Source organism: Choloepus didactylus, chromosome 24, assembly GCF_015220235.1.
Source record: "Choloepus didactylus isolate mChoDid1 chromosome 24, mChoDid1.pri, whole genome shotgun sequence".
NCBI classification, from domain to species: Eukaryota; Metazoa; Chordata; class Mammalia; order Pilosa; family Megalonychidae; genus Choloepus; species Choloepus didactylus.
This window is the reverse complement of record NC_051330.1, coordinates 17,476,852-17,503,073: the sequence shown is the minus strand read 5'-3', so window position 1 is coordinate 17,503,073 and position 26,222 is coordinate 17,476,852. Positions and strand designations below refer to the sequence as shown.

The 26,222-nt window shown below is 42.1% G+C and overlaps 1 protein-coding gene and 2 pseudogenes across 1 annotated transcript; all 3 read right to left on the bottom strand.

Annotated features, from left to right (window-relative positions):
- Positions 1-5,427: 5,427 nt before the first annotated feature.
- On the bottom strand, positions 5,428-6,090 carry LOC119519926 (cone-rod homeobox protein-like). Its single transcript, XM_037817669.1, has one exon. The coding sequence runs from the start codon at positions 6,088-6,090 to the stop codon at positions 5,428-5,430; it is 663 nt and encodes a 220-aa protein (XP_037673597.1).
- Positions 6,091-13,941: 7,851 nt separating this feature from the next.
- On the bottom strand, positions 13,942-15,101 carry LOC119519925 (annotated as a pseudogene).
- Positions 15,102-24,357: 9,256 nt separating this feature from the next.
- Positions 24,358-25,154, bottom strand: LOC119519924 (annotated as a pseudogene).
- Positions 25,155-26,222: the final 1,068 nt, after the last annotated feature.

The following is a 26,222-nucleotide window of genomic DNA, read 5'->3' as shown; positions in this document are numbered from 1 at the left end:
AAATATCTAGGTATAAATTTAACCCAGGATGTAAAGGACTTGTACACAGAAAACTACAAAACATTGCCAAAAGAAAACAAAGAAGAGCTGAATAAATGGAAAGACATTCCATGTTCATGGATTGGAAGGCTAAATGTTGTTACGATTTCAATTCTACCCAAATTGATCTACAGATTCAATGCAATACAAATCAAAATTCCAACAGAGTATTTTGCAGACAGAGGAAAGCTAATTATCATTTTATTTGGAATGGTGGGGCCATATGTGATGGAATGTTATTTAGTCGCAAGAAGGAATGAAGTCCTGAAGCACATGACAACATGGATGAACCCTGAGGACATTATGTTAAGTAAAATAAGTCAGACACAAAAAGACAAATATTGTATGATCTCACTGATATGAACTAATTCTACTATATAAAGTCATAGACATAAAATATAGAATACCAGGGTATAAAATGAGGCTAAAGAATGGGGAGCGGTTGCTTAATATGTGCAGAATGTTTAACTAGGTTGAACTTAAATGTTTGGAATTGGACAGAAGTGAGGGTAGAATGTTATTATTGTGAGAATAATTAACAATGATGAATGGTGTGTGAATGTAGTGGAAGGAGGAAGTTTAGAGTTATGTGCAAATATAAGAATGTTTTTACATGAGGGAGAACAAACGAATGTCAACTTTGCAAGGTGTTGAAAATGGGATAGTATTGGGGAAAAATACAATCAATGCAAACTAGATTCTGCAGTTAACAGTAACATTGTAATATGCTTCCATTAACTGTAACAAAGGCAATATACCAAAGCTAAATGTCTATAAGAGGGGGATTTAAGGGAGGAGTATGGGATTCTTGATGGTGGTGGTGTTGTCTGACCTTTTCCCTTCTTTTCTTTTTTCTTTTTTTTATTCATCATTTCTTTTTCTTTTTTCCTTTTTCCTTCTTTTCCCTCCTTTTCCTCTTTATTTGCAGAAGAAATGGAAATGTCCTTATATAGATTGTGGTGGTGAATGCATAGCTATGTGATTACACTGGGAACCATTGATTATTTACTTAGGAGGGAATACACAGTGTGTGAATAAAACTGTTTAAAAAATAAATAGAGAGATACAAGTGCTGGAGAAAATTTGGAGAGAGGGATGTACCTAATCACTGTTGGTGGGGAAGTAGAATGGTGTAGCCCATCTGGAGTACAGTGTGCTGGTTCCACAGGAAGCTAAGCATGGGGTTGCCATATGGTCCTGCAACTTGGTTATTGGATATAAACTTGGAAGAACTGAAAAGAGGGACATGAAGGGACACTTGCACAGTGGGGTTTATGGTGTCAGTACTCATGATTTGCAGTGGATGGAGGTGGCCTAAGGGTACATCAACTGATGAATGGAATGGTGAACTGTGGTGTATACATGCAATGGAATACTGAGTGGCTACAAGACAGAATGAAGTTGTGAGGCATGCAACCAGGAGAACAGAACTTGGGGACAATATGTTGAGTGAAATGAACCAGAAATGAAAAGCCAAACATTATAACACCTCACTAATATAGACTAACTATAATGTGCAAACTCTGAGAATTGAATCTGAGACCATAAAGTTTCCTAGATTGTAAGCTCGTATAGCAGTTACATCTATTCCTAAGTTGTAATGGTTATTTCTTAACTCTGAGATGCTGAGCATTTTGTGTATAACCTGGTTGGTCCCTGGAACTTCGAGTATCTGTGTGACACCTGAGACTCAGAGCCAGAGTTCAGCAGCTGTGAATGTCAGCTTTACCCCATACAGCAAATGTTAAAGAGGCCGAAAAAGAGATCAGACTTCAATTAGAGATATGAATGAAATGAACTTGGTTAGGACTAAGGTAAATCAGATGATTGCTACTTTTTGAAGCGTTTTTATCATAAAAGGATGCTGATTTTTGTCAAATGCCTTTCCTGCATTAACAAAGATGACCATGTTTTTCCTTTTTGATTTGTTAATGTGGTATATTACATTACTTGATTTTCTTGTGTTGAACCACCCTTGCATACCTGGGAAAAAACTCAGTTGTTCATGGTGTATAAGTCTTTTAATATGCTGTTGAATTCAATTTGCAAGTATTTTGTTGAGGATTTTTGCACCTACATTCATTAGAGATTGGCCTGAAGTTTTCTTTTCTTTTAGTATTTCTATCAGACTTTGGTATTAGGGTAATGTTGGCTTCATAGAATGAGCTAGGTAGTGTTTCCTCTTCTTCAGTTTATTGTAAGAGTTTGAATAGGAATGGTATTAATTATTTTTGAAATGCTTGGTAAAATTTGTCTATGAAGCCATCTGGTCTTGGGCTTTTCTTTGTTGGTAGGTTTTTTGTTTGTTTGTTTGTTTGTTTTTTTACTGGATATCTTGAATTATTTTAATTCTATAGTAATTAAGTCAGCAGATTGTTGGTCCAAAGACAGGTATAGAGATTACAAGCTCAGCATATACAGTTCAGACACACCACACATTAACTGAGAAGCAGTGAGGAATGGATGGATGACTGTTTCATCTGATATTCAGAGGACAATTGTAAATTCATAAGAAAAAAATGAAATTCAACCCCTACCTCACACCATTTACAACAAGCAGGTGTATTCAATGCCTAAATGTGAAAATAAAAGTAAAACTTCTCAATGATAAGGCAGAGTATCTTCACAAACTTGGGATTCTGCAGGTTTTCTTAAACAAGACAGGTTAAACCAACACTAAAGAGTAATAGAGAAAAGAAAAATCTAGACCATTGTTCCAACTGTGCTTCTCTCAATTACCCCAGTCTGCAAACTTTTGTTACCAGGTCATAATACTTAAAAACTTTTGTAATGTTCTTTAATTGTATGTTTTTTTTAATTTTTTTTAATTTTTTTTTTATTTTTCATACAGTTGATTTAAAAAAAAGTTAAAAAAAAAATAAACAAGGGAAAAAATTATGCAGAGCCCCCTTGAGGAGCTGGTGGAGAATGCAGGGGTATTGGCCTGCCCCACCTCGATGGTTGCTAACATGACCACAGACATAGGGGACCGGTGGTTGGATGGGTTGAGCCCTCTACCATAAGTTTTACCCTTGGGAAGACGGTTGCTGCAAAGGAGAGGCTAGGCCTCCCTATGGTTGTGCCTAAGAGCCTCCTCCCGAATGCCTCTTTGTTGCTCAGATGTGGCCCTGTCTCTCTCTAGCTACGCCAACTTGAAAGGTGAAATCACTGCCCTCCCCCCTACGTGGGATCAGACACCCAGGGGAGTGAATCTCCCTGGCAACGTGGAATATGACTCCCGGGGAGGAATCTAGACCCGGCATCGTGGGATGGAGAACATCTTCTTCACCAAAAAGGGGATGTGAAAGGAAATGAAATAAACTTCAGTGGCAGAGAGATTTCAAAACGAGCCGAGAGGTCACTCTGGTGGGCACTCTTACGCACACTTTAGACAACCCTTTTTAGGTTCTAAAGAATTGGGGTAGCTGGTGGTGGATACCTGAAACTATCAAACTACAACCCAGAACCCATGAATCTCGAAGACAGTTGTATAAAAATGTAGCTTATGAGGGGTGACAATGGGATTGGGAAAGCCAAAAGGACCACACTCCACTTTGTCTAGTTTATGGATGGATGAGTAGAAAAATAGGGGAAGGAAACAAACAGACAAAGGTACCCAGTGTTCTTTTTTACTTCAATTGCTCTTTTTCACTTTAATTGTTATTCTTGTTATTTTTGTGTGTGTGGTGATGAGGGTGTCGGGGATTGATTTTGGTGATGAATGTACAACTATGTAATGGTACTGTGAACAATCAAATGTACGATTTGTTTTGTATGACTGTGTGGTATGTGAATATATCTCAATAAAATGAATATTAAACAAATAAGAAAAAAATCTTTTGTAATGGTTTGGCAGGGTAGTTTTCAGTTGTATTTGCATTTGGAATATTTTTTATCATTTTTATATTACCTTTTTGCATTTTACTAAAGCATCAGTGTGCCAACAACTGGATTTTTCTAATGATGCGCAGAAAGAGAACTAGTGAAATAGCATAAAATTTTCAACAAAAACTATTCAGTAAAAGACATGCAAGGGTGAAAGGACAAGCCACCACAGTTCCTCAGAAAGCTATATGACCAGGCAATCCCAATTCTAAGCATATATCCAAAAGAACTGAAAGCAGAGAGTCACAGATATTTGCACACCAATATTCACAGAAACATTATCCACAGTAGCCAAAAGATGGAAGCAACCCAAGTGTCCATCAATTGATGAGTGGGTAAACAAAATGTAGTACATACACACGATGGAGTATTAGTTGTAAACTGGAATGAAGTACTGCTACACGTGACAACAATGAATGAACCCTGAAGACACTGTGTTGAGTCAATTAAGCCAGACAAAAGGACACATATTGTATGATCTCACTGGTATGAAATGATTAGAATAAATTCATAGCATCAGAAACTAGAACACAGGTTATCAGGGGCCTGGGTGAGGGGAGGCAATGAGTTAATATTTAATAACTGTGGAGTTTCTGCTTGGGGTGATGGAAAATTTTTGGATGGTGGTGATAGCACATTGTGAATATAAGTTAATGCCACTGAATTATATTATCTAAATGTGCTTAAAGGAGAAATTTGTAAGTAGTAACATATTGCTAGAATAAAAAAAATTTTTAAAAGAAAGATATCAAAGACCTAATACAACAGCATGTGACTAATGGATAATATTAATTTTACTCTGTTGGCTAGCAAATAATTTTAGAATTTTCTACAATAAATTTGACCAAAGGAGAGCAAAAAAAAAAAAAAAAAAAAAAAAGACAAGCCACGAAATGGCAGACATATGCAACATATTAATTGCCAAGGTAATTAGATGTTTATAACTCATCAAAATATGTAAAGAATCAAATCCATCAGAAAACGGACACTTTACACGAAGGCTGAGTTCACCCGTGAGAAATCCTCAACCTACTATCATCAGGAAAATTAATACTAAACCGCAACGAAGACCCAGGTGGGCATATCGCAAACATTAAAAGTCGCACAATCCCAAAGGTCGGCGAGGACGCCGGCCAGAAGAGCGCTGTGTGTGCAAACCCGTCACTGCCCTTTTCAGGGCTCTTGGCGGCCTCGGCTCAGCCTGCGCGCACCGCAAGCGACGATTCCACCCCCAGTCCCAGGAGGCGACAGAAATGCTCCCGCGCGACCCCCAGGACGAGGCCCGGGGCACTCCCAGCAGCCGGACGTGGAACAAGCGCGCGCCCCGACGAGCAGGTGGCAGAGGTCACCGGTGCCACATCCACGCTGTGCAGGGGAAGCCGGCGCTGAGAACAGAGGCGGGCTGGCGCGGGGGCGGCTCTGGGGGCAGTCGTCCTTGTCCCCGGGTCTCCCCGCGGCCCCTGCAGGACGTTGCAGGCACAGAGCACGGAGCCCCCTATAAATTCAGTAATGTCTTGGTGCTGAGTCGTTTCCGTCCACAAAGCCAGACGCCGCTTGGTACCCAGATGTCTTCGGGAGGAGCGAAGACCCCCGGAAGGGGTCTTGGGGTGCGAGGAGCTCTGTGAAGTCGGGGAATAACGCAGGGTCTGGCAACAAGCCCGTGGCGCGGGGGTCCCGAGCCCAGGCGGGACCTGGCGCAGATGGAGCGCTCCGCGGGGTGCCCTGCGCAGGGGTCCCCCAAGCCGGGCCCTGGCTGGAGACAGCGGGCTCCGGGGCTGCGAAGATTCCCAAAGGGCTGGGCGGAGGGGGGCTGCGGACATCTGCGCCCACCGGGAATTCGGGACCCGCAGGAGCAGGGGTAGGGGCTCCGGGACACGAGCCCGGCGCACCCCGGGCTCCCAGCTGCCCGTCCAGCTGCCCCGGTGGTCGCTGCCGCTGCTGCTGCTGCTTCATCTGTCGGGAGAACTTGGCCCGGCGGTTCTTGAACCACACCTGAACTCGGTGCTGGTTCAGGCTGAGCCTGGCCGCCAGGGCCGTGCGCGCCTCGTAGCCTGGGTACTTGCAGTCGGCGAAACGCCTCTCCAGCTCCTGCTGCTGCTCCTTGCTGAAGACGGTGCGTTCCTGCCGCAGCCTCCGCTGGGGGCCTGAGGACGGTGAGGGGTCCATGGGATCCTGAGGTTCTCGCGGCCTCGCTCCTGTTCTGCTCCCTGCGCATGACTGTTGGTAGGTTTTTGATGACTGATTCAATCTCTTTACTTGTGATTGGTTTCTTGAGGCCTTCTATTTCTTCTCAAGTCAGTGTAGGTTGTACGTGTGTTTCTAGGAAGTTGTCCATTTCATCTAAGTTGTCTAGTTTTTTTGGCATACAGCTGTTCTTTGTAAACTTTATGATCTTTTTTTATTCCTTTGGGGTCTGTTGTAATGCCCTTCCTCCCATTTCTGATTTTATTTGTTTGTGGCTTCTGTCCTTTTGTCTTTGTCAGTCTAGCTAAGGGTTTGTCAATTTTATTGATCCTCTCAAAGAATCAACTTTTGGTTTTATTGATTCTCTCTATTGCTTTTTATACTCAATTTCATTTATTTCTGCTCTAATCTTTATTTCTTTCCTTCTGCTTGTTTTGGAATTATTTTGCTATTCTTTCTCCAATTTCTCCAGTTGTTCAGTTAGGTCATTGGTTTTAGCTCTTTCTTCCTTTTTATGTAGGCATTTCTGGCTATAAATTTCTCTCTCAGCATTGCCTTCACTGCATCCCATAATTTTTGATATGTTGTATTTTTGTTTTCATTCATCTCAAGATATTTAGTGATTTCTCTTGCAATTTCTTCTTTGACCCACTGATTGTTTAAGAGTGTGTTGCTTGGTCTCTGTATATTTGTATAGTTTCTGGTTCTCTGTTTGTTATTGATTTCCAGCTTCTTTCCATTATGGTCAGAGAAAGTGCTTTGTATAATTTCAATCTTTTTACCTTTGTTAGGACCTGTTTTGTGCCTAGCATATTCTCTATCCTGAAGAATGTACCATGAGTGCTTGAGGAGAATGTATGTCCTGCTGTTTTGGGGTGTAATGTTCTATATATGTCTGTTAGGTCTAGTTCACTTATCATATTATTTAGGTTCTCTTTTTCTTTATTTATCCTCTGTTTAGATATTCTATCCATTGGAGAGAGTGGTGTGTTGAAATCTCCCACTATTTTGGTACAGTCATCTGTTACTCCCTTCAGTTTTGCCAGTGTTTGTCTAGTGAACTTTGGAGCTCCTTGATTCTTCTTGGTGATCATCCCTTTTATTAATGCATAGCATCCTTCTTTATCTCTGATAACATTTTTGCATTTAAAATCTATTTTGTCCAATATTAGTAGAGCTACCCCAGCTGTTTTTTTGGTTAATACATACATGGAATATCTTTTTCCATCCTTTCACTTTCAACCTATTTGTATCTTTAGGTCTAAAATGAGTCTCTTGTAAACAGCATACAGATGCATCATATTTTTAAATCTGTTCTGTCAATCTGTGTCTTTTGATAGGGGAGTTTAATCCATCAACATTCAAAGTTATTACTGTAAAGGCAGTTCTTAATTCAACCACCTTTCTGTTTTGTTTTTGTCAGATCTATTTTCTCTCTCTCTCTTTTTATCCTTTAAGTTACCCTTACTAATGCTTTTCAATTCTTTACCCTCCTCCAGACCTCTCCCTCCTGTCCTTGCTTTTCAGCTGGCAGCATTCCCTGTAGCAGTTCTTATAGGGCTAGTCTCTTATTAATGAACTCTCTCAGCTTCTGTTTATATGTGACTGTTTTAAACTCTCCCTCGTTTTTGAAGGACAGCTTTGATGAATAGAGAATTCTTGGTTGGCAGTTTTTCTCTTTCAGTATCTTAAATATATGGTACCACTGCCTTCTCACCCCCATGGTGTCTGATGAAAAATCAGCACTTGGTCTTATTTGGCTTCCCTTGTATGTGGTGAACTGCTTTCATATTTACATTTTAATTTCCCCATTGGCCTAAGTCTTCTCTCCTACCTGTGCTTTTCTGATTTGGGCTTTTATCTCTGTCCACATTTCCGTTTGATTTATTTTTGTTAGCCACTTCACAAACACACCTATGGCCATACCTTAGTGCTGCCTACAGATGGCAGCAACCTCCAACCTCCTGCTTCCTCCTAGAATGTTCCTGGCTGGTGAACCAAGGTAACTCCTCTTCAGCAGTTTGGACAGAAAAGAATTATTATTATAGCTTGGCAGAGGGAGGTGGTGGCGGTGGCGGTCTCTGGAACTCTTGGGTTAATTGGCTGCTAGATGACCTCTTTGCATCTAGAACCCTCTGGAGACAAAGAAAAGGAGACTTTGACCCTTACTGATAACCTCCCTATGCTGAATTGCCAGGTGTCTGCCTTGTAATTGGACACTCCTTAACGTTTCTGCTTTTTACCTGGGAAGCAAATTAAGAAAATGATGTATATAAAAATCTAGTAGGTAGACAAATTCATGTCACATATATCTAATATTTTTTGGTTAAATCCATCTGGAAGCTCTGCCCCCAAGAAAAATAGGCACCTCTTTAAAACATTCTGTAAAGAGACAAAGACAATTAAATGCAATACATGATCCTGGACTGGATCTAATATTGGAGGAGAACATTATTGGGATGTATAAAAAAATTGGAGTATAGACTGTAAGTTTTATATCAAAGTAAATTTCTTGAATTTGATAACTGCAACTTAGAAAGGTGGTTGCACCTTAGAAAATATATATGGCAATATTAAGTGTTCAAGGAGCATGATGAATACACCTACTATCAGATGTTCAGAAAATAGACAAATGGGTAGATAGATAGACAGACATAGATGGATTCATAGATAGATGGATTATAGATAGAATGATGTGGCAGATGTGGAAAATGTTAAAATTGGTGATCTGTGTATCTGTGTAGAGGGTATGCTGGAGTTTTCTGTATGGGTTTTGTATTATTTTTGTAACTGTCTTGCAAGTTTGAAATTATTTCAAAATAAAGTTTAATTAAAAAAAGTTCTGTACTTTAAAGAAGGTGTTCAAAGTTCAGAAAAAGATAATTTCAGGTACCTCCAGAGGAGTAGAAAAATGACAAGAAACAGGTGAACAGATAAATTCATTTTTTTATTAAAAACAATAATTCTTTTATTAAAATTCATTTATTTTTTAAGAAGAAAAGGACCACATGATAGCACAAAAAGATAAGGAATGAAAAAAGGGTTTCCTACTGATCAAATTTGTGATCTTTGTAAAGTTAACTATTTTCTTCTTTATGTATTTTGAGTCCTTTTATACAGCAATATCCTCTTTAAAATTATTCAGCAGGTAAAACTATTAATGTCCCAAACTTTCCTTCTTCCCTCCTTGTTTCTTTCTTGACAGTTTTACAAGGAGGATAACAGAACAGGATTGTTTTCTTTCTTTCTCTTCCATCTATTTTTTTCTTTTTTTCTTCTTTTTTGGGGTGTTGGTGTTTGTGGTAAGGGCTTTTCTTTGCATTTGATTATTGTTCTTAAAAATTTTTTTTCTTTATTAGAGAAGTTGTGGGTTTATAGAACAATCATGCATAATATATAGCATTCTCAAATACCCTATTATTAACACCTTGCACTGGTGTGGAATATTTGTTACAAGCAATGCTAGCACATTTTTTTTTTTTTATTAGTTACAGTCTCTAGTTTATGCTGATTGCATCCCTCCCCCAATGCCTCCCCATTTTTAACACCTTGCAACATTGACATTTGCTTGTTCTCCCTCGTAAAAGAACATATTTGTACATTTTATCACAATTGTTGAATACTCTAAATTTCACCAAGTTACATAGTCCCAGTCGTTATCTTTCCTCCTTTCTTGTGGTGTCTCACATGCTCCCCATCTTCCTCTCTCAACCGTATTCATAGTTACCTTTGTTCAGTGTACTTACATTGTTGTGCTACCATCTCCCAAAATTGTATTCCAAACCACACACTCCTGTCTTCTATCACCCTGTAGTGCTCCCTTTAGTATTTCCTGTAGGGCGGGTGTCTTGTTCACAAAGTCTCTCATTGTCTGTTTGTCGGAAAATATTTTGAGCTCTCCCTCATATTTGAAGGACAGCTTTGCTGGATACAGGATTCTTGGTTGGCGGTTTTTCTCTTTCAGTATCTTAAATATATCACACCACTTCCTTCTTGCCTCCATGGTTTCTGCTGAGAGATCCGCACATAGTCTTATTAAGCTTCCTTTGTATGTAATGGATCGCTTTTCTCTTGCTGCTTTCAGGATTCTCTCTTTGTCTTTGACATTTGATAATCTGATTATTAAGTGTCTTGGCGTAGGCCTATTCATATCTCTTCTGTTTGGAATACACTGCGCTTCTTGGATCTGTAATTTTATGTCTTTCATAAGAGATGGGAAATTTTCATTAATTATTTCCTCTATTATTGCTTCTGCCCCCTTTCCCTTCTCTTCTCCTTCTGGGACACCAATGATACGTACATTCTTGTACTTTGTTTCATCTTTAAGTTCCCAGAGATGTTGCTCATATTTTTTCATTCTTTTCTCCATCTGCTCCTTTGCGTGTAGGCTTTCAGGTGTTTTGTTCTCCAGTTCCTGGGTGTTTTCTTCTGCCTCTTGAGATTTGCTGTTGTATGTTTCCATTGTGTCTTTCATCTCTTGTGTTGTGCCTTTCATTTCCATAGATTCTACTAGTAGGTTTTTTGAACTTTTGATTTCTGCCGTATACATGTCCAGTGCTTCCTTTACAGCCTCTATCTCTTTTGCAATATCTTCTCTAAACTTTTTGAATTGATTTAGCATTAGTTGTTTAAATTCCTGTATCTCAGTTGAAGTGTCCATTTGTTCCTTTGACTGGGCCATAATTTTGTTTTTCTTAGTGTAGGTTGTAATTTTCTGTTGTCTAGGCATGGTTTCCTTGGTTATCCAAATCAGGTTTTCCCAGACCAGAACAGGCTCAGGTCCCAGAGGGAAGAAATATTCAGTATCTGGTTTCCCTGAGGGTGTGTCTTAGAAAATTGCTCCACCCTGTGATGCCTCAGGTCACTGTGCTTTTCTGCCCAGCAGGTGACGCCTGTTAGCCTATAATTCTTAACTGGTGTGAGGAGGTATGGCCGTGTTCCCCCAGGCTCTGGGGTCTGGTTCTGAATGGAAAGGGCCCCACCCCTTTCCTCCTAGAGAAGACAGACCCCTCAGGTGGAGGTGATTAGCATTTCAATGGTCTCGCTCTCTGCTTGTGGTGTCTCCACCCTTCCCAGAGTCACAGCCCTGGAAACTGAAAATGACTGGGGCTTTCTCCACTGAGCCAAAAAAGAAACAGATAGTCCCCTTCAGACCCAGTCAAGGCGACCCTCCGGCTCTCCCAGGTCAGTCGTCACCCAAAGCCTCTGTCTGTTTTTTGGGGCTGCGTACCTGTAGTGAGCAGTTCACACTTGCTACTTAAAACCCCAGTTGGAGCTCAGCTGAGCTATATTCGCTTGCTGGGAGAGAGCTTCTCTCTGGCACCACGAGGCTTTGCAGCTCGGGCTATGGGGGAGGGGGTCTCCCGACCTGGTTCCGCAGGTTTTACTTACAGATTTTATGCTGTGTTCTCGGGCATTCCTCCCAATTCAGGTTGGTGTATGATGAGTGGATGGTCTCGTTTGTCCCCCCGCAGTTATTCTGGATTATTTACTAGTTGTTTCTGGTTTTTTGTAGTTGTTCCAGGGGGACTGCTTAGCTTCCACTCCTCTCTATGCCGCCATCTTGCGCCGCCTCTCGCTAGCACATTTTTATAATTGTACTATTAACTGTAGTCCATGGATTAACTTAGGGTTCACTGTGTAGTGTAAGACCATGCTGATCATTATTCTTAACACCATCCCTTCCCTCATTTCTGCCGCTTGTGAGATACTGAAATCTTTACTTTCTCTGAGTACAAAACAGAGGTCTGGAGTCGGGGTACAAGGGTCCTGGGGGGCACAAGCCTCTCACCAGCAATGGGATGATAGAACTGAAGTTATTTGAGTGGCGTTTGAACAAAGCATCCCTGTTTCTATCCAGGCAAACAAACACTGGACTTCATGAAAGTGTTTCTTAATCTTCCTCAACCCATACCCCGGGGCTTTCCTCACGCTGACATCAGGGTATCCTCAACCTCCAAGAGCAATTTGTTGACTCTTGCCTTCTGTTGTTTGCATCAGACGAGCAATGGGTTTCTTCAGCACACCACTGGGGATTAAAATGTTCAAAATGCTCAGCAACGATGGCTCTCCTTTGCTGAGTGCTTGGTACGTGACCCTCACCGTGCTCAGTAATTCCGTGATTGATGCATTTAATCCTCGCGAGCTTTCCAGTCTTCTTCTAGGAAGCACCGGGAAGTTACCTCACTGGCTCAGGCCACAGAGTCAGTCGTGGAAGCCAAGGAGCACGGGTGACAGAGCATTGTGCTGCTTGGGGGCCGGCAGGGGAGATGATGGTGATGGTCTTTCCTGTTTGGTGCACAGGGGAAAGGCCTCCCTGGGGACAACTGGATGGGGCAAGGGCTGCGATTTGGGATCATCAGAGGGTAATTAGGAACATTGTGCTCCTACAACAATAGGTAAAGAGAACTTGTAGGCAGGGAGTTTTCAGGTTAGATTTTAAGTATTACAGTACTCCCAGTTCATACTCACAGTAGGGTTTAAAAGAGCAGAGCAAATGATTCCAGTATTTTCCACCTCATGAATTCAGAGCCACCATCCCGCCCCCTTCCCTCTCTCATCCTCTGTCTTTGGCCCAGAGCTAGCCATAGGTCATGTCTCTCTCTACCCCACTTTCTCCCAACCCCAGTAACTTATTTTGGTGGCTTTGTTACTCCTGGGCCTTGGATAGGGCCACTGCACATCCTCTATGTCTTCACAATTTTAATTTTTGGAGAGAAGGGGTTGATTGAGATGTTGGCTTCTTTGCCTCCTCCCCAATGACCAGCTCTGAAAACATAGATGGGAGGCAGCTTTTGCTAAAATTCTTCTGTTAGTAGCATTGCACCAACCGTAATTTCCTGCCTGTGATAATTACGGGAAGTTGGGTGAAGGGCAGAAGGGAACTCTACTATTTTTGCAACTTTTCTGTGAGTCTAAAATCATTTCATATAAAGAGATTTTAAAAAATCTGGTTAAACTCTTCCCCCAGAATAATGGGACACAATCACCCTGTATAGTTAGGGGAGTCTATTAAAAAAATTTGTTTTCTCTTCTTGTGGAGAAGCTGGTTTTGGCTGCTCTTGCCAAAGACGAAAACCCTACCTCCATCAATTAAGGCACCTTCTGGGAGGGCGCATCAGTAAACAAGAAACTGGAAAAGAAGTTTTCAAAAAACAGAAGTCCTCATGCCCAATGCTAAACTGTAACCTGCACACAAATCACCTTGGTCAGGGGTGGGCTTTGGGGAAGATCTTGTTGAAGTGCAGATTTGGGGTCAGTAGGTCTGGGTTGGTGCCAAGATACTGCATGTCTATCAAGCTCCCAGGTGATGCTAATGCCGCCATCTATGGATCATGCTTGAGTAGCAAAGTTCCCTGTACACGGAGGGGACAATGCGAGGACCCTGCGTGTGGGGAAATTCAGAAAGTCCTGATGCAAAGGGCATCTCATAATTCAGACGTCTCTTTACCAATTCAGGATGTCTGGAAGATTTGTGGGCTTTTCACGGAACCCAGCTGCCCAGGGGTGGGTTTGGCTTTTGTTCAATCTATGGGAAGGAAGTCAGTTGACCTCCAAATATAACCATTGGTTGAATGGCCTCAACTCAGTAGGGTCTAAAAATAAAAGTTCTTTTTCTTGCATCACTGCTTTCAACCACATTGTCAAATCTTGCTTTCCCATTCCTTAAAGACTTCCTGGACAGATTTCAATCTGTTCAGGTAAATAAAAATCCCATCCAAGTTAAAATTTCCATCTTTAATTGGCTTTAAACCTCACCTACCCTCCCCTGCACCACTCCTTTCACCTCCACCTTCCACCTCTGTGCCTGGTTCTCTGGCCAACTTTGAGGGGTTATGGGGTTTTGTGGGGCAGATGCCAAGTGCTGGCTCTCTCCTGGGATGTGTTGGGCCTTGTTTGGAGCTGCTCATAGAGGATGGTATGGGCAAAAAGCAAGCCCTTAAAGAATTCAGCTCCAATCTTTTGTTCATTTCTTATTGCTGGAATTTCATATTCACTTCTTGTTGGATGACTAAACCAGATGATGGTAGAGATGATAAGACAGTGTTGACTCATCCTGGCCCTGCTCTGCCTCTGAGCAGTTGAATTCTCAGCTGGCGGATTGGCTGCTTTTGTCCATTGCCACCTGTGGTTTAGGATTTTTTGGGCATACGCATCGGTAATCAAAGTTATGGTGGCACTGACGTTGAGGTGACTGCTGACCTTGGGTCTCATCTCCTCGATTTTCCTTATCATCTTCATTGCTGCTCTCTCTAGGCTGTCTTTGGTGAGGAGGAGGGCCCCTCTGGAATTGTGTTCTAGAACCCTGATACATATTTTGCCTCACGGGTCTACCTTGTGTTCCTGCACCCTGGCTGTCAGCATTGTCCATCACTTCTTGCACAGGATGGTTAGAATCCTGTGGTTGACCCCCAGAGGGCCTCCATATGTAGTAAGGGGGGAATCATTACCTGCAGTAGGACCTGGCCTTTGGGAGCACTCTCTGATCCCTCCATCTTTTCCACACTCTCACTATTCTGGCAATTTTGCTGGTAATTGAGTGGAGGATCTCTACGATGTGGATAACGTCTGTCATGGCTACAGTCTGCTGCATATTTATTTCTTTCACTGGAACTCCACCAAGGCCTGTGACATTTGCTGCCCCAACCGCTTTACTCCTTCAACTACACCAAACTCTACAGTCTCTCCATCTCCTACACTGTGAAGGTACTTCCCGGGGTTTTTCTTCTGTATGGCAGCCTGGTGTACAAACATATCTTCCTTGATGTCATTCTTATGGATGAAACCATATCCCTTTCTTACATTGAACCATATGATGAACTATTTTACAAAACCCTTCGTTGTGAAGATCTTCTTGTCCCTGCTGACAGGTGCCTCTGATGTGAGCTGCTGGGTCACCGCCCCCTGCACCGTTGCCCGTGGTGCCAGGTTGGTGCTGGCAGTGCTGAGGTGGGGATGCCAGGTGCCTGCTGGGTCTTAGCCTCACCACTCATGGTTGCAGTGACGGTGACTCCCAGGGTGTGATGGTAACGGGGCCAACACCTCGTGGTGGGGCTGCCCAGAGCTCTCTGTGTTCTGCTTTCTGCTCCTGCTACTGATCAAACTCATTTTTAATTGCAGTAAAATATACATATCATAAAAATAATTTACCCTTTTAATGGACAATTCTTTGACATTAAGTACATTGACAATACTGAGTGATTTTCACCATCATTTCCAGACTATTTTCATCATCCCAAACCAAAACTTTTAGCAATAACTCCCCATTTTCCTCTCTTCCCCCACCCCTGGCAACCACTATTCTGCTTTCTGTCTCTATGAATTTGCTTATTCTAAGTATTTCACACAAGAGAAATTGTACAGTATTTTGTTCTTTTGTGTCTGGCTTATTTCACTCAACATGATACCATCAAGGTCCATCCACGTTGTAGCATGTACCAGCACTTCATTTCTTTTTATGGCTGAATAATATTCCAAAACCAAATTTTGTTTATCCATTCATCTGTTGAGGGACACTTGGGTTGCTTCCATCTTTTGGCAATTGTGAATAATGCTGTTGTGAACGTTGGGGTACAGATATCTGTCTGAGTCCCTGCTTTCGTTTCTTTTGGGTATATATCTAGAAGTGAGATTGCCAGGTCATATGATAATTCCATGTTTAACTTTCTGAGGGACCACTAAATTGTTTTCCACAGTGGCTGTACTATTTTACATTCCCACCAACAATGTATGAGGTGGGAATTTCTATTTCTCTGCATCCTTGTCAGCACTTATTATTCTGTTTTCTTTTTTTTTTAATAATAGCCACCCTAGTGGGTGTGAAGTGGTATCTCATTCTAGACAATCCAGTTAACTTTTGAGGAGTCCACTCCATGCTTACAAAGTTTAGGGGAGTGGGAGCGCTGGTTCTCATCCAGCTGCTCCCACCCTGCCCGACTTTCTCGCTTCTCTTGTTTGGCTTGGCACTGAGCAGAGCAGTAAAGCACACTCCCCAAGTTTCCATTCAAAAGGGAAATGGGGTGTCTCTGATCTTGCAGATACCCTCAAACTTAAGAGTGTTTCTCTTAGAGTCCCTACTTGGACTCCAGAGAGATGAGCAGATCTCATCAGGGAGTGGGTGAAGGAATTATCTTTCACCATGAGCACTGCACCCACCTGCTGCTTCAGACCCATGGCCCCTGCCCTAGTGGGGTGGGAGCAGGGTCAGTACTGTGGTCTCTCACCAAGCCTGGGGGGTACGTCCACAAGAGTTGGTAACCTTCTGTAGAATGTGGGGTGCTGATAGTCTCTTTGTCCTCAGCCTTGGGGTTTAGTCATCAAGTCTGGGGACAACATAAAAACCCCACTCAGGACTGACGGCTTGACATGCTGAGCCCTCCGTCTTGGCGCTGACCCCTATGAAGCTTGTTACTGCAAAGGAGAGGCTAAACCTGCTTGTGGTTGTGCCCAGGAGTCTCACCCCGAATGCCTCTTTGTTGCTCAGATATGGCCTCTCTCTCTCTAGCTAAGCCAACTCACTGGGTGATCTCAGTGCCCTCCCTTCTATGTGGGACCTGACTCCGAGGGGTGTAAATCTCCCTGGCAATGCAGGATATGACTCCCAGGGATGAATCTGGACCCAGCATCATGAGATGGAGAGCATCTTCTTGACCAAAAGGGGGATGCGAAATAAAATGAAATAAAGCTTCAGTGGCTGAGAGATTTCAATTGAGTCGAGAGGTCACTCCAGTGGACATTCTTATGCGCTACATAGATAACACTTTTTTAATTAGGTTTTAATGTGTTGGAATAGCTAGAAGTAAATACCTGAAACTACCAAGCTTCAACCCAGTAGCCTTGACTCTTGAGGATGATTGTATAACTTTGTAGGTTACAATGGGTAACAATGTGATTTTGAAAACCTTGTGGCTCGCACTCCCTTTATCCAGTGTATGGATGGATGAGTAGACAAATGGGGACAAAAACTAAATGAAAAATAAGGTGGGATGGGGGTGATTATTTGGTTGCTCTTTTTTGTTTTTATTTTTTATTCTTATTCTGATTCTTTCTGATGTAAGGAAAATGTTCAAAAATCGATTGGGGTGATGAATGCATAACTATATGATGGTACTGTGAACAGTTGATTGTACACCATGGATGACTGTATAGTATGTGAATATATCTCAATAAAACTGAATTTAAAAAAAACAGACCAAAAAAACCCACTCATCATCTTTGACAGAAGCACATGCTGACATGAGGCAGTATCTAGGTAAGGGCTGGTGTGGGTTTAGGCTTAACATTAATACCCAATATTCACATTCAGACCTTGGACATCTGGTGAAATTGGAGGGCTTGAATGGTTTAAATCTGCTTCCATGGATAAGGTCTCCCAGTGAAGCAACCCTCCTTATTGAAGGGACAAGGCGCAGCTTCGGCTTATCCCTGAGTGGCCGGTTTCAGTTCCCTCCCAGCCCAAGGAATTATTCAAGCAGATCATTCACATCCTTCTGTGGGAACCAGAAGTCACCATATCCTCTTGCTACTACAAAGCCTGCCTCCCACAGCCCCTGCTTGTTCGCTCTGTTCCCGAGTGCAGCCCCCCAGCGTGTCCCCGCGTGGCTGCGGTGTCCTCTCCAGGGTTGTGGGCCTATGTGATTAATAAACTGCTGTTGATTTCCTCTCTCCAGTGTTGGGTGTCACGTGTTTGGCCCTCCTCAGAAACCTGGAGCAGGAAACTCTCCATCACCAATGGAGTGAATCGGAGGTGATTAAAACACCTGGTTGCTCACAGGGATAGAGGAGTCTTTCCTGGGGATTCTGAGGCAGGTTCAGAGCCAGGATCCGGGCTGCAGGGTCAGGACCTTCAGATCTTCAGGGAAGCACAAGCAGCCACACTCTCCCATGTAACTCTCACGCCACTGAATGTTGGGCAGTGCGGTGTGCTACGGTAGGCTCATCCTCTTTGGACTTAAATCAAAGCCCAAGCTCAAGTTGTGGCTGAAGCCTGATGCCTCATGACTTCTGAGATGGCTTCTGCACCCCCATTACTATCTGAGGCACCTCTCCACATTCCCCACCTCCTTCAGAGCTTTCCTCAAATGGCACTATCTCAGGGAGGCCGTCTCTGGATGCCCTCTTCTCACCTCTGCTCCCCATGGCTTCGCATCCAATCTCTTTGCTTTATTTTTCTCTTTAGCATGCACTGCCATCTGTCACACTATACACATTACCTAGGGCTGTGGTTTGAAGCTGTATGTACTCCAGAAAAAAAACATGTTCTTAAATCTAATCCATTTTTGAGGGTTTGGACCCACTGTAAGTAGGACCTTCTGATGAGGCTACTTCAATTAAGGAACTCCTCATTCAGGATGGGTCTTAATCCTATTACTGGAGTCCCTTTTTAAATGGAATGAATATAGACAGAGGGGGAAAAAACCACAAAAGCAAGAAGCTGAAAGCAACAAAACTTGGGAGAGAAGCAGACACTGCCATATCCTTGCCATGTGGCTGCGGAGCCAGGGACCAAGAATTGCAGGCAGCCAGTGTTCAGGAAGAAAGCACCCCCTTCATGATGCCTTGATTTGGACATTTTCTTGGCCTAAAAACCATGAGTGAACAATTCTCATTGTTTAAGCCAACCCATTTCATGGTGTTTGCTGGAGCAGCCTAGGAAACCAAAATACCTAGTAATTTTGTTTTTCATCTGTCTCCTACTAGATTTTAATCTCCATGAGGGCAGGGATTTTGTCCATTTTGTGTCCATTGCTGGGTTCCCAAGGCTTAGAGCGGTGTCTGCAGTACAATCGTGCTCAGTATTTGTTGCACGGGCGAGTGAATGAATGAATCCATGCATGCTTGCTGTGGGTTCTGCCCTCTGTGGTCAACCCCTTTCCTCTCTGTACTCAGGAATCCCATCAATCCCAATCCTGTACCTAAGCACTCGTCCCCTGATCTTAGGGTCTCAGGGCCATGGAAAGCAGCCCCCTTCACATAAAAGTAGGTGTCTCCTGATTCAGTGACAGTGATCTCAGGTGGACAACATATGCCCATGGCCATCTGGCTAGTGTTCCATGTCCTTGGGGTGAGGGGGAGTATGTTTAATGAAAAGTACTGAAAATTCCCTTAACATTTTTGTCAGCAATTCAGCCTGCCTCTCCAGCACATTCTCACACAGAGAAAAATGAGAATGGGTGTCACCCTGTCTTTTTCTCCTAATTTACCTGTATATTATCTCTAGGAGGGGATAAGTTTATGGGATGAAGAAGAATGAAGAAAAAGAAGGCAAAGAGAGGTCAATCAAAGGCTGGATAGTCAAATTTGGAATGATCCACTAGAAAAGGAACACTGTTTGCCTCTTTATCCAGGGCCACAGCAGCTTGGGCTGGTACAAAACAGCAATGCTAATTTAATTCATTGTGCCTCCTTTGCACTGTGGTGACTGACATGCTATTTTTGTCTGCTACAGATTTAGCAATCATCTGTAGGGGAGCTCTTAATTAGCTACAGTTTCCAGAAATATCAGAAGTAAGAAAACCTATTAGAAGGTTGGCTGTAAGTACTGAGTACATCTCCTAATTGCAGATGATGGCCATTGGCTTGCTTCTCCCAAGCCCTGCAGAGGGGTGTGTGATTTGGGTGCTGTAGCAGGTTATTTTTCAGACACCTGAAGCAAGGCTTATTGGGAGCATCTTCATCTCTGTAATCTGCCACCAAAATCATTTATTCAATGCAGCTTAGGTCATGAAAAGAAAGTTGTATGGTCCTTGCCTTCTGGAGCTATTACAAAGACAAACCATCAAGGCAGACTTCCAGGGAACCAAAGTCTCAATATTGGATCACTATATGCATGTATGGGAATGCCAAGTGCTAATCATCATTAGCAGGTACAAACTGGTATTAGAAAATATTAATTTATTAATTCATGGAGTCTAATCAGATTGTCAGTATTTGTGAGTCAGATATTTACAAAGCAGCCAGTTCCTTTTTATAGCACTCTTTACTAGCACGGTGATAGATGGATAGATATATGGGTAGATATATAGCTACATCTATTGATGTAGATATGGTAGCTTATAGTCTGCTAGGGAGACCACACTAACACACAGTGCAAACAACTAATAAATGAAATGTGTGCTGACTCTAAATAAATCAGGAGTATAATGGGAGATGAAGGTAGGCAGAGGTTATAAGAATAACTATTTTTCAATTATTACTTTAAATAAACATTTATTGAATGGCTCTTCTGTGTCAGAAACTGTGCTTGGAGCTAGAGAGACAATGGTGAGTAAGACATGGCTGCCCCTAGCTTTAAGGATGTGACTGTCTGGAGGGCTGGGTGGAGGGCAGGTGACACTGAGACTCATACAGAGCTATTACACAATGTTGTTTTGGTTTGCTGAAGTTTCTGGAATGCAATATACCAGAAAAAGGTTGGCTTTTTCAATGGGGTTTTCATTAAGCTACAAATTTACAGTTCTCAGCCCATGAAAATGTCCAAATTCAGGCATCAAGAGGAAGATACTTTCTCTGAAGAAAGGCTGCTGGCATCCAGGGTTCCTCTGCCACATGGAAGGCACATGGCAATGTCTGCTGGCCCTTCTCTCCTGGCTTCTCCATCACATGGGAAGGCACAAGGCTGGAGTCTGCTGGTCTTTCTCTCCTAGACTTAGCTTTCAGCTCCTGGTTTCTGTGGCGTTCTCTCTCAGCTCCTGTGGGTCCTTCCTTCGCATCTCCAGGTCATTTCTCTTTTGATCTCTCCAAACTGCTGCATCTTTTATCCTCATAAATGGCTTCAGTAAAGGATTAAGACCTACCCTGAATTGGGTAGGTCACATCTCCATGGAAACAACCTAATGAAAAGGTCCCACCCACAATAGGTCTGCACCCACAAGAATGGATTAAAAGAACATGGCATTTTCTGGGGTACATAACAGTTTCAAACAAGCACAAATGTCTTCCCCAGAATCTTGCCTCTTGAGTAGGCACTCAAGAAATATTTGTGGAATAAATGAATATATAAGTGCAATAATAATATGATAGTATTTGACATTTGACATAATTGATGGATCATGTTATTGAAAATAAGCAATTACAGATACAGAAATAAATACATGCATTGGAGATATGCTAGGTTTCTTGGATCCCCCATAGTACAAAACATGAAATAAATTATTTGCCCTAAAACTGACACAGAATCTGTGACAGAAAAAGGACAGAGTCTCAGTTAAAAGCTCCCAGACCTGATTTGCGATGAAGGTAGTCATTTCCAGACTTTTCAAGTAGCCTCCTTTGACTTCCAATCGGAGCTTATAAAATTTCTTTTGATGTTTTAAATTAATATAAATGCAATGATACCACTTCTGTCACTGAAGAGGCTCACCAAACATGTTTTAGTTTTCTAGGCTATTTAAGAAAACACCCTGAAATGGGTTGACTTAAACAATGAGAATTTATTCATTCACTCATGGTTTTGAGGCTAAAAGAAAGTCCAAATCAAGGCATCATCAAGGAGATGCTTTCTCCCTGAAGACAGTGGTGTTCTGGGGCTGGCTGCTGGCGATCCTTGGCTCCTCTGTCACATGGCAAGGAACATGTTGGCATCTGCTGGTCTTTCCCTTCTCTTCTAGGTTCCACTGATTTCAGCTTCTTGCTGCTATGACTTTAAAAAATGTTTTTAGAAAAGATCAAGGATGGCAATTTCTCTCGGATTAATCACTAAAGCTACAATTTATGAGAACATCCTATGCCAAACATACATAATTTCTATCTATACAACAATATTGAGAGATTAATCATTTTAGAGATAAGGAAACTAAGGTTCTGCATAGTTCAATTGCCTAAATCACAAAATACCAGTTACTGGCTATTCCCAAAATGTTAGCCAGAAATCAAACCTCCAAATTTGTGCTCTTTAGCACAATATTAGCCACTTCCTGGAAGCAAAATCATTCCAGCTATGGTGTCCAAATAAGTCTTTAAGGTTAAGACTTTGGCTCTTAAGACTTTACACATTTTGCAGGGAAAGTATTCTTCAGTAGGTTATATTTTATGCATGAACGTATGCATACCCCACACTAAACAAAAACATATGTGATGCTGAGCCCTCTGTCTTGGGGCTTGCCCCTATGAAGCTTGTTACTGCAAAGGAGAGGCTAAACTTGCTTACAATTGTGCCTGAGTCTCCCCCTGAGTGTCTCTTTGTTGCTCAGATGTGGCCTTCTCTCCCTCTAGCTAAGCCACCTCAGCGGGTGATCTCAGTGCCCTCCCCTTTATGTGGGACCTGACTCCCAGGGGTGTAAATCTCCCTGGCAATGCAGGTTATGACTCCTGGGGATGAATCAGGACCCAGCATCGTGGGATTGAGAACATCTTCTTGACCAAAAGGGGGATGTGAAATGAAATGAAATAAAGCTTCCGTGGCTGAGAGATTTCAAGTGGAGTCAAGAGGTCACTCTGGTGGACATTCTTACGCACTTATAGATAACACTTTTTAGGTTTTAATGTATTGGAATAGCTAGAATTAAATACCTGAAACTACCAAACTCCAACCCATTGGCCTTGGCTCTTGAAGATGATTGCATAACAATGTAGATTATAAGGGGTGACAGTGTGATTGTGAAAACCTTGTGGATCACACTCCCTTTATCCAGTGTATGGATGGATGAGTAGATAAATGGGGACAAAAACTAAATTTAGAATAGGGTGGGATGGGTAGATGATTTAGGTGTTCTTTTTTTTTTTTTTTTTTAATTCTTATTCTGATTCTTTCTGGTATAAGGAAAATGTTCAAAAATACATTGGGGTGATGAATGCACAACTACACGATGGTACTGTGAACAGTTGATTGTACATCATGCATGACTGTATGGTATGTGAATATATCTCAATAAACTGAATTAAAAAAAAATATGTGAAAATTTCCATGCCCAAGTCAAGCTATAATAATGTTTTTTGAAGATCCCTTTCATTATTATAGGAATGCATTCTTAAGGGATTTATGGGACAGCTCATCTATTTCCCTATTGATCCCAGGATGCCCTCTCAATGCTTTGAATGATGAGGATGTCTCTACAGAATGTCACAGCATCTCTTCTAAGTACTAACATGGACTCTTGTCTCCTCAACAATAATTTCCATTCATTTGTAATCCCCATTCCTTTCTGAGAAAAAGAAAGTCCCTTCTGACTAATAGCACAAAATTTTCAAAAAAGAGATGCAAGTGAAAGAAAGTTGGGGAGAGGTGTTGAGGGCAGCATTATAAAGAGTTTAGAATATTACCTTGTGTGCCAGTTTGTATATATTATGTCCCCCAGAAAAGGCCATATTCTTTAATGCATTCTTGTGGGGGCAACCATATTAATGGGGATTGGGTTGGAACCTATTGGTTCAGTATCCATGGAGATGTGACTCACCCAACTGTGGGTGATAACTCTGATTGGATAATTTCCATGGAGGTGTGGCCCCACCCATTCAGCATGGGCCTTGTTTAGTTTAGTGGAGCACTATATAAGCTCAGACAGAGGGAGCTCGTAGCTAGCTGGAGCTGAGACAGACATTTTGAAGATGGCCATTGGAAGCTGATGCAGACATTTCAGAGAATGCCGTTTTGGAATGCAACCTGGGGCAAGCAGATGCCAGCCACGTGCCTTCCCAGCTAGCAGAGGTTTTTGAGACGTCATTGGCCATGCTTCAGTGAAGATACCCAATTGTCTATGCGTTACTTTGGACATTTTATGGCCTTAAGAGTGTAACTGTGTAACCAAATAAACCCCCTTTTATAAAAGCCAGTCCAGTTCTGGTGTTTTGCATTGCCACAGCATTAGCAAACTAGAACACCTTGGAAAGATTTCCTGGGTTTTATGGTTCAAGTATGGGTTTGGGAGTCTTGGGGACTAGCTTGACCACCACATCCATGCCCCATGACCTTACTAAACTTCCTTTACCTCTCTAAGCCTCAGTTCCTTCATTTGTAAAGGCAGAATAACAATACTGTCTCATGAGGTTGTTAAGAGGATTAAATGAGATGATAGGTGGAACACAGTCAGTGCCTGGAACATAGTAGGTGCTCAAAAATGTTGGCTTTCACAAAGTCAGCAATGGAAAAGTGTATAACATTGACAATGAATGGTGTCATTGTTATTATTGATTCTCAGGAAGAATTAAGGAATTTATTTTTAATCTTAGGTGAATTACCAGGTTGGAAAACAGAGAAGTGGTTTCAGACCAGTCTTATCTTTTCACACACAGATAACGTAGAATATACTTCTCTCAAGAGCTGTCCTGGCTGAAGGACATTGATATTGGAGAGGATTTTGGAGAGATCCCACCCAAGACTGGTCCCGATTTTTCTTCAAAGGCCTTCTTCAGTGATTTTCTTTAGGGGCTTCCTACTTTTATTTCTCCTAATATTATCCACCACAAAATAGACAATTGGGTTGACACTGCAACTGATAGTAGGCAACATATTTAAATGAGGGAAGAAATCCCACACTGAGTCCTCACTTGGATTTCAGCAGGCCATAGTGAACAGGACCTTCACGGGCATGTCAGAGACAAGAAGCAAGACCGCAGAAGCCATGACCATCATGCAGAACTTGGCTGGGTGATTTGGTTTCAGGTTATAACAAACTTCAATGAAGATAATCAAATTGGAGAAGTCCATGAGAGGAACAAAAATGGGGAAGTCAAGATAGACAAAAATGTGTGCACATATTGACATCCTGGGAATCTGGAATCCTCCAGAATGCGGGAGAAGTTTTCTGATCCAGACACAAGAAAAGAAAGTGCCTAGGGAAGGTGCAGGCTGAGGCAGATGGTGCTTTGGATGCAGCACTGGAACCAGACTGGGCAAAGCACAGAGAGGCAGCTCTCCACACTGCTGGCTGTGAGGAGGTGGAGACCCGTGCTATAGCCAAAATCACCAGGTAGATGACATGGTTCAGTGAGCTGTCATTGTTGGGGAGGTTATAAATTATGCTCACCATCCACAAGACAGATGTGCAGGGGAGGGCCATGAAAGCAGCAGTGGTGAATGCAGACAGTGAACACTTCCTCTTGATGCCCATTCCCAGCTACTCCTCTGTGCCAGTTTGGATGTATTATGTCCCCCAAAATGCCATTATCTTTGATGCAGTCTTGTGGGGCCAGTTGTATTAGTGTTGCTTAAGTTGGAACCTATTGATTGTTTCCATGTAGATGTGACTCAATCAACTGTGAGTGAAACTTTTGATTGGATAATTTCCATGGAGGTGTTACCTGCTCATTCAGGGTGGGTGTTAATTGGATCACTGGAGACATATAAAGGAATTCACAGACAGAAGGACCAGAGAACAACTGAGGGTGATATTTTGGAGGAGCTGCAGCTTACAGAGACATTTTGGAGAACGCAACCCAGGAGCAAGCAGGCTCCTAGATAGGAGCATCCTGGGAAAAAGCCATTTTGAAACCAGAGCTCTGGAGCAGATGCCAGCCACGTGCCTTCCCAGCTAATAGAGGTTTTCCAGACCCTGGAAATGACCACTGACTCATTATATAGATATTTCTTTTCAGTGTCTAGTGTTTTAGAATAGCCAGAAAGAAATACCTGAAGTTGTTGAACTATAATCCAGTAGCCCTGATCTTTGATAGCGATTGTTTAACTGTATAGCAAAAAAAAAAAAAAAAAAAAAAAAAAAAAAAAATTTACCCATGTTTGCATGGATCTACTTCTGGATGTTTTGTTCTGTTCCACTGATCTATATTTCTATCTCTGACAATACTAGACTGCCTTAGTTAACTTACCTCTAATGTAAGTCTTAAAATTGGGTAGAGTGCAATACTAGCAGTCAGTGAGAGGGAGGGGTAAAGGGTATGGGATGTTTGAGGTCTCCTTTGTTCTTTTCACTTCTTTTTCTGGAGTAATGCAGATGTTCTAAAAATGATCATGGTGATGAATACAAAAATATGTGATGATACGGTGAACCATTGATTGTATACTTTGGTTGGATTGTATGGTGTGTGACTATATCTCAATGAAATTACATGCAAATGAAGTAGACAGTAATTAAAGTGCATTTAGAAATTCATCAATTGTTTTTGTCTCATCTCTCTCTTTAGCCATTCTCCATTTCCCATGCACTAGTTTTGAGTTTATA